Raw genomic sequence first — 8353 nt, 5'->3', positions numbered from 1 at the left:
AAGGTTTATTTTGAGATAATTTAATTAAATATTTCAATCCATTCGTGTTATTCATAATTCAAGAAAAGATATTTGATTGTTGATTGGGAGTAAAGGGAAACACCATTCCATTTTTCAAAAAAGTTAAGTTAAGAGTTTTCAGGTATTGTGATGAATTAGTTCATTATGTTGTGGTCTTTCCTCTTAAACCTTCTACAAATAAGAAACAGTAACACTTTATTTTTTCTTCGAATTACCTACCATAACCAAGGCATATTATTGAGAAATTCTTCACGATCTTGTTTTTGTCATCTTACGCCTTTTAATGAAGATGGGAACATTGACAGGGAAATAGATTTCAACGAAGAAATTTCGTAAAGAGACGAACAGTATTGTGATGTAAAATTACTCATGCTAGAAATGTTCATAAAACTGACCCGAAAAACGTCGGTAACCCGTGGCCCGATTTTTACGAAACTTGTTTTATTCTGTTTCTATTCTCATTTCATTACAAATATGGCGTTATTGTGCGCCGTTTTTGCTGTATTTAATTATAGACAAGCACACACACACAAACAATCTCAGAGTTTTAGTAGTATATAGATTTAGATTTTTTTAATATAAGAATTGGTCCAGTCACACATAATTCACTTCTGGAAGAAGCAAAAAGCAACACAACAAACTATCTATGCTCTGCCACCCAATATTTAGGGTTATAAGTACATCTGAGCCACCGTCGGCTTATAGCCAATGGCTACACATACTACATATAAAAATATTTCACTTGACTTTAACTCTCGTTTTAATTATTTTGAAATAGTTGTTTATTGTTAAACGCAAAGCTGCATAATAGGATTATAGCGATTGAACCCCAGTGTTTACTGTTATAACTACTCAAGCTCATTGCTGAGTCATGGGGAAGGGGAGCTACAATGGGGATTTTTAAATGAACTTGGCATATATAAAAATAAACAATAACACGTAACAATAAAATAATATAAATACTGTAATGATGTTATCAGACTTTATTTAACCATCTTCGTTATTCTGAAATAAAAGTAAAAATTTACATCAGACGTAATTGAATACAATGGGGCTCCTACAAAGAAAGATGTAACACTTCTCGCTACAATGGCGCTCCTACAAAGCAACATGCAACACTTCTTGCTTTATTTTATTATTGTGTAGATTTAATAGTGATTTGAGCATCTTTGGTAATTTTGTATGAACCGGAAACTACCTCATGCGTTTTCTTTTCTTTTAACGGCATTCCAGTCTCTATGCTAAGTCCTTCTTCAGCTGTATCGCAGCGTTCATTTAATAAATATCAGCACTTACATTGTGTTTCTTCTTTTATTAACTCGATAACGCCCATGGTTTAAGATGTGTAACGTTACTGAAATAAAAGTAACTACAACTTACCGAACAGTCGTTTTCTCCAACGTAACACATGTCTCCAGATGTCGTGCTGGTGACCCAAAGATGGCTTCCATTGACAGCAGTCTCCTAAAAAGCGATCATAAGATCACACGTTAAGTTAATGAAAATATTATACTGAAGAGCATCTGTTCATCTGTTTTACTTCGAATATTTCATAAAGTTAATAGAGAAGAAACTTGATTTTATAAAATCACTGTTTTTTGGAATCTATACACATTGAGTCATTTTGGTATTTGATTAAGTACTATCTAAGATCAGTTTACTCTTTGTTCTAATACAGTTTAGATTTTTCTCATTCTTTTCGCGATGGTAAACTTAGTTCTCCTGTAACAGATTAGTCAATATTCTATATTATTGGCGACTCACGAAATTTGGAAATCCTTAATCTAAACCATCATCTAATTAGTGAAACAAACTGTTTACAATAAACAATTGAATGGTTTTTTTTCAATTCAAAACTGTCAGCAATCATCTTTGTCACCTTGTGAGATTTATTTCATGACTGGTAACTACTAGGTGTATCAATTTTATATTTCACCTCATGACTGGTAACTACTAGGTGTATCAATTTTATATTTCACCTCATGACTGGTAACTACCAGGTGTATCAAGTTTATGTTTCACCTTATGACTGGTAACTACCAGGTGTATCAATTTTATAATTCACTTTGTGATTGATAAATACTAGTTTATCGTTTATTTATTTCATTTCATGACTAGTACCTACTAGGTATATTACTCGTGTAGTTCATTCACTTCGTGACTGGTACATACTAGGTATATCACTTCTATACATGTAATTCACTTCGTGACTGGTAACTACTATGACTATTACTTGTTTATTTGATTTCATGACAGGTAACTACTAGGACTATTACTTGTTTATTTCATTTCATGACTGGTAACTACTAGGCTATCATTTTTTTACTCTGCTTCGTGAATGGTAATTACAAAGTACAACTTTTCTACTTCAGTAAAATAAGCATGCACAATTTTGATTATTATTGATTAGCAAAAGTAATAAGAAAATTAAAATTATTTAGCTTTAAAGTCTGTTTAAAGTATTGAGGTATGAGCGTCAAGCCTAAATAAATCCTTCTACTTACACCCCAGTCTGGTAAGCCATACAATGTTCTTGTTTCTTCATTCTTTGTAAAAACCTTAATTTCTTTTTGGAGTGGTTTTCTGATAAGAAAAGAAGAAAACCTTAATGTAGCAAAATGACTTACTTTGACTTTTTTTTTTCAAAACTGACAAGTTTCTGGGATACGTTTAGTGCACTGTGTACCTATAAAAAATAATTTATCAATACTCAATGATAAAGTAAATCAAACAGCGTCGAAACCGAAAATTGTCGACCTGACTTTACCTACCACCAGACGGCGAAACGAGAAAAAAAAAACATTCTTTTTACTCTACCCTATTGTTTTAGTAAATAGTAAACTTTGTTCTGAAAAACAAAGGTACGAAGCGTTAAACTGTGACAAAAAATTAAGAACATGAACAATGAACTAATGTTATTCCATTCAATAACCCCTACTAACACGTAAGTTAATAAATCAGTCATGATTGTTTTCTTGAATTTTGCACAAAGCTGCTCGAGGGTTATCTGTTTACTGATTTTTCAAAATGAAGACATGCCCTCAAATAACATAATATGCTCTAACCATTCATTAACTGAACAGATAATTGTGTATAACTAAACGTGGTGGAACAAAAAATAATTGTCTGGATGTAAGAGTACTTTAATATATTTAGTGACACATCTCGTAGCAACCAGACGAAGAATCAAACCTTGGTACTCCAATTACAGGCATAATTGAAATTCCTAGTCAATATCGAACTGTTCCTCCTTCAAAAATAATTCTAAGCGTGATTAGTAATGAACAGAATATTAAACTTGTTCAGTCAGAATTGCTTAATTACATTTAAATCTTGCTATTGATTGACGGGTTGTTATGCAACATGGTATTACTTCATTTTTGTTATTATTCATTATATTTTACGTCCCTTTTCCTCTGTTATTTAGTTCAGTATAAAGAAATGCCAGCTCACACCTTGTTACATGTATAACATATCACTGAATATTCATTTTAAATAATCCTCATTGGATATCATGGTTAAATAGACAAGACGCAACCGAAATGCGCTACAGGAGCCGAGATAAATACCTATTTTCGTGGCTGAAGAAATAAAACAGAGTCAAAACACCCAATGTCTTACGAAATCATACATCAAGTATACATACGAGTTTATACTATTATTATATTATTATTTTGAAGGTATTTCAAATATGCACAAAATGTTTTAACGTAAATAGTGTATGAATAAAGTGTGGGTTTTGTGGTGGCAATTAAACACAGAGGGTTGGGCACGTCATATTAAACCAGTAAATCACGTTACAGTTATGGCTGATACAAAGACTCGATAGCACAGAATAACATTTTGGAATTGTTTGGCGTTCATATGTTGTGTGATGCCATCGAAAATTGGTCGATTATGAGAACAGTATGGAACATCTCCTTCAAACGCTAAATATTCATATACTCAGATCATGAAGATGTGTTCAGATGGGGGGGGGTTGATTTCAAGATAGGAATTTCCCTTGTATTTAAATGCAAACCTAATGAGTATGGATGAGATTAGGGGTGCCGGAACCATTCAGAAAGAAACCTGCAACAAGTCGTGGTAAACAAAGTGTGACGCTTTGTAATAGGTGAGAATCCACAAACACAAAAATTAGTAGTAAAAGCCGCCCACGTAACCCAGGAAACAGTACGCTACATAATCGAATTACTTATAACAATTTGTTCCCACTACATATCCATTCAACAGCCGCATATCTCAATCATCTAGACAATGAATCTGGTAATCATGCTAATCCATAAGAAGACAAATCGGTTACGTCGACGGATGCAGCATCTATGGTTTTCTAGGAAATTGGACTATTAAAACAGGCGCTGGGAAATCGTTGTCCTTGGACACTAAATGGATTATGGGAATGCATGCTAGGAGGATTGTGTGACTTCGATATGACAACCTTCAAACAGATCTTTTGGCAATTTAAACTATGCTGCAGGGCTATTTTCAAAATGCGCGGTCGTCAGATAGTGCATGAATAGCCAGATGCTGTGACAGGAACTGTAACGACGTGATGATGATCCAAAGTCGTTTTCATATAATGCACTGAACCTTTGTATAACTTAAAAAAAATACTCCTAGAAGAAGAATATTAACCCTATAAGAAGTAGAATTGTGGCAACATTCTGAAAAGAAACTAAGGAATAAATTTACGAGCCTAGAAGATGCTACATCTCTTAAATTATTGATATGAAAAAATCTAAAATACAAGAAAGATAAAAGACGAGATTACTCAGACTATTAGCACGTGGGTCTACTATTGAAGGACTGAGCAAAACTGATATTTGTTGATGAGATGTATTTTCATAAGGAGTTATTAAAAATAGAAAAGTTATATATTTACAGTATGTGATGAATTCAAATTCGATGACGAGGAACCCACTTTGAGACTAATAATGGTTGGAGACGGCTTAAATGGGTAATGAAGAAAAACTTTAATATAAGTTTAACATAACAGCAATTGTACAACGTTTCAACAAGGTTTTGATACCTGATGATGACAAAACCTTGTCGAAACGTTGTACATTTGTTATGTTAAACTTATATTAAAATTTTTCTTCATTACCCATTCAAGCCGTCTCCAACCATTATTTACAGTATGTGAAAATGCAACAAACAAACAAGTTCCTTATCTAAACAGAAAAATCACTTGTAAGGCTCAAGATATTAAAACCTTTGGCAAAAAGCAGCCTTGAAGCAAATAAAACTGACAAAAACAGAAAACATATTACGTAATTAAACCCGGGAAGAGGATATAAATATCAATCATACCAAAGACTGTATGAAGCACCAGGTATCTTCAACTGACAAACTAAAAAGCTATAAGCATTTGTTAAAGTTCTACATCTAATTTGAAGAGAAGTTGCTATGCTTGATAAATAAATGCACTGTAAAAACTGGTCTTACCTTTAGATATCAAATGGTGTTTTTTGGCCTGTACTCCATATAGTGTCTTAGTTTTTAAGATGCTTTGAAACTTATTTCAAGACTTCCACTTATATTTTTAAATTACCAGTTAATACTTCATGTTGTCTCATATGAATTACTAATAACATATTTATGTTTCGAGCAAACAAAAAATTATTGATCGCATGTAAAATGTCAAAATGTTGCTACAATTAAGATAAATCATAACCTTTTTTGTAACAAGATTAATTGAACATTTAACCAGCCAAGATATCAAAACACTGTTTATATTTTTCAAGAAAAAATATCTCTGGACAAATTTTACCAATACAAACATCTTTATTTGATGAAATTCATTCTTTATAACATGCAAATAATACAAACATACCAACTACAGCACAGCACATATCACAGGATAGTTTAAAATTTGTACTTTGTTTAGAAATAGAAATGTAACTGCTGAAATCTATATTTTTGAAATCATTTGTAAATATATCACAGATAGAATCATACAAAAGTATTTTAAATGCAATAAAGTCTGAGATCTATTTCAATTCCATCAAGTTCAGTGTAATACTTTTTCAAAAATAAGTATCTATCATTTCAAACTAGTAAATTCCAGAAGAACAAAACATATATAACTAAAACAATAAAAATGAAGCATATATCTGTTTGATTTTTCTAAAAGTCCAAACTTCTAAATTTGTTAATCATGAAAACAAAAAAAGAGTATTGTAATTTACATAAATATTATAAAAACAAGATGAGTTGTTTGATATTCAGAGGAAAAGTGTACAATACAAGTTTCTTACAGTTAAAAGACTAAATGAAAACAATACAAAACAATGAAAATAAAATGGCTTGCTGAATTTCCTAAGTTTAAAACTATCTTATATCATTTTATGATGCTGAATAATGTTTGAGAAATTCATGTATTCTAGATCTTTCTTCTGAAAAACAATTAGAAAATTATTTCTTTTAAGGATCAGAAATCCAATCCATAATATGGAAGGAAGTAAAATAAAAAATACAGTAATAACATATGAAAAGCCCATCTATTGAGGTAAATAAATATACTACCACTCTTATCTTGATGCATGAAAAATTTCTCAATCTATGAAAGAAAAATACTACGAAACAATTTTCTTCTTCAATGTAAATATGCAAGAAGGGAGAATCTTGGGGGCCTTGCATAAATTTGTAAAATCTTCATCAGCCTGTTAAAAAAAAAGTAACACTTCTTATTTCTAAACAAACTGGCCTATGTTATGTAATACATATCAACATGCATCATTATCTACAAATGCCATTAACCTTATAATATTAATACAAGACATCCAATCTAAGGTTTCAACTAATCCATACTAGTAAAACAATACAAAAACATAAACATTTGTTCATAATATTGCAAAAAATACTTATATCAACTACTGTCAATAAGTGTAAAAATTCAAAGTGTGCATGTTGAAATAATACGCATAAAAATAATGAGTAACAGCACATAATTTTCTTTCAATAAATGGTCTCATCTTTACCACTAGTAATAAAGAATGGACCGATAGCAAACAATAATTTTATTACACAAATGTAATTTACTGACATAAGAATACAGTGCTAAACATCTGCCATGTACACGAGTTTTCTGGAGTTTATGGTCACAAAATATTCATTAACATCTGTACTACTTTCCAATAAGTTTTGCAAATATGTGCATATAAAGACCATGGAGAATAACTTTAAAAATTGAAACATGTACTGAGAAACATTTTATTTTTGATTTCATTATCCAAGAGCCATAAATGATTTAAATACCAAAACATGCGATGCTTGTTTTTACTTTTGTTAGAATCAAATTTTAATTTATTTACACAAAGAATTTTCTTAACTCTTTCATGTCTGATGTTGCTTTTGTTACGTTATCCTGATAACTGCTTAAAGTAAATTTTTAATATTATTGGGTTGCATAACATAACATAATATTTTGGGACAACATGGACCTATTGGTCCATCTCGGCTGTTCCATCCTCAAAACTAAATTAGAATGATTAAGAAAATTTTAAACCCAGCACTTTTCATTCATATACTTATAAAGCTTTTTTTTAAACTCACTTCAATTTACTGCCTCTATAATATCTGAAGGCAACCCATTCCAAAGGCCAACCACTCTGTTATAAAAATAAAACTGTCGTAACTGAAGATGACTCCTACCTTGCCAAAATTTATATATTTGTGTCCTCTAGTCCTACTAGACATCAACAATATCAATTCCCTTTACAATCTTAAACACCTCAATCAGATCCCCCCTAACTCTTCTTTTTTCAAGAGAAAACAATTTGAGAGATTTCAGCCTCTCCTCATATGACAACCCCTTCATCCCAGGCATCATTCTAGTAACCCTTATCTGAACCCTTTCCAACAATCCAATGTCCTTCCTAAGGTAAGGAGCCCAAGACTGAACTGAACACAATATTCCAAATGTGGCCTAACCAGTGACCTGTACAATGAAAGTATAACCTCTTTAGACTTGTATTCAATATTTCTATAGCTACAACCTAAAATCCTATTTGCCCAACCACTAGCACCAGCACACTGCTTGGATGGCTTTAGAGACTGATTGACTATTACACCAAGTTCCCTTTCCTTCATAACACTATTAAGGTTATTCCCATTCACATTATACTTATAATTCAAATTATGATAATCCACATGCATTATCTTGCATTTATTATAATTAAAATCCATCTGCCACTTATTTGCCCAACTCACTAAATGATCTAAATCCTTTTGTAAATCAGCAGCATCCTATTCACAACCAGCAACACCCAAGACCTTAATATCATGACTATTCCTTCATCTATGTCATTGATGTAAATCAAAAAGAGCAAAG

General features: G+C 31.6%; 1 protein-coding gene across 1 annotated transcript in view; it reads right to left on the bottom strand.

Moving 5' to 3' along the window:
- Positions 1-8353, bottom strand: part of LOC106477410 (eye-specific diacylglycerol kinase-like) — a 150799-nt gene that overhangs the window by 66047 nt on the left and 76399 nt on the right. Inside the window, exons 2-3 of the mRNA XM_022381459.1 lie at positions 2526-2604; positions 1402-1485 (exon numbers count right to left, since the gene is read on the bottom strand). Of these exons, the coding sequence (XP_022237167.1) occupies positions 1402-1485; positions 2526-2604 (163 nt within the window). The remainder of the gene's footprint in view (positions 1-1401; positions 1486-2525; positions 2605-8353) is intronic.

The sequence above is a fragment of the Limulus polyphemus genome, unplaced genomic scaffold, assembly GCF_000517525.1.
Source record: "Limulus polyphemus unplaced genomic scaffold, Limulus_polyphemus-2.1.2 Scaffold165, whole genome shotgun sequence".
Classification (NCBI taxonomy): domain Eukaryota; kingdom Metazoa; phylum Arthropoda; class Merostomata; order Xiphosura; family Limulidae; genus Limulus; species Limulus polyphemus.
This window is presented reverse-complemented; position numbering and strand designations above follow the sequence as displayed.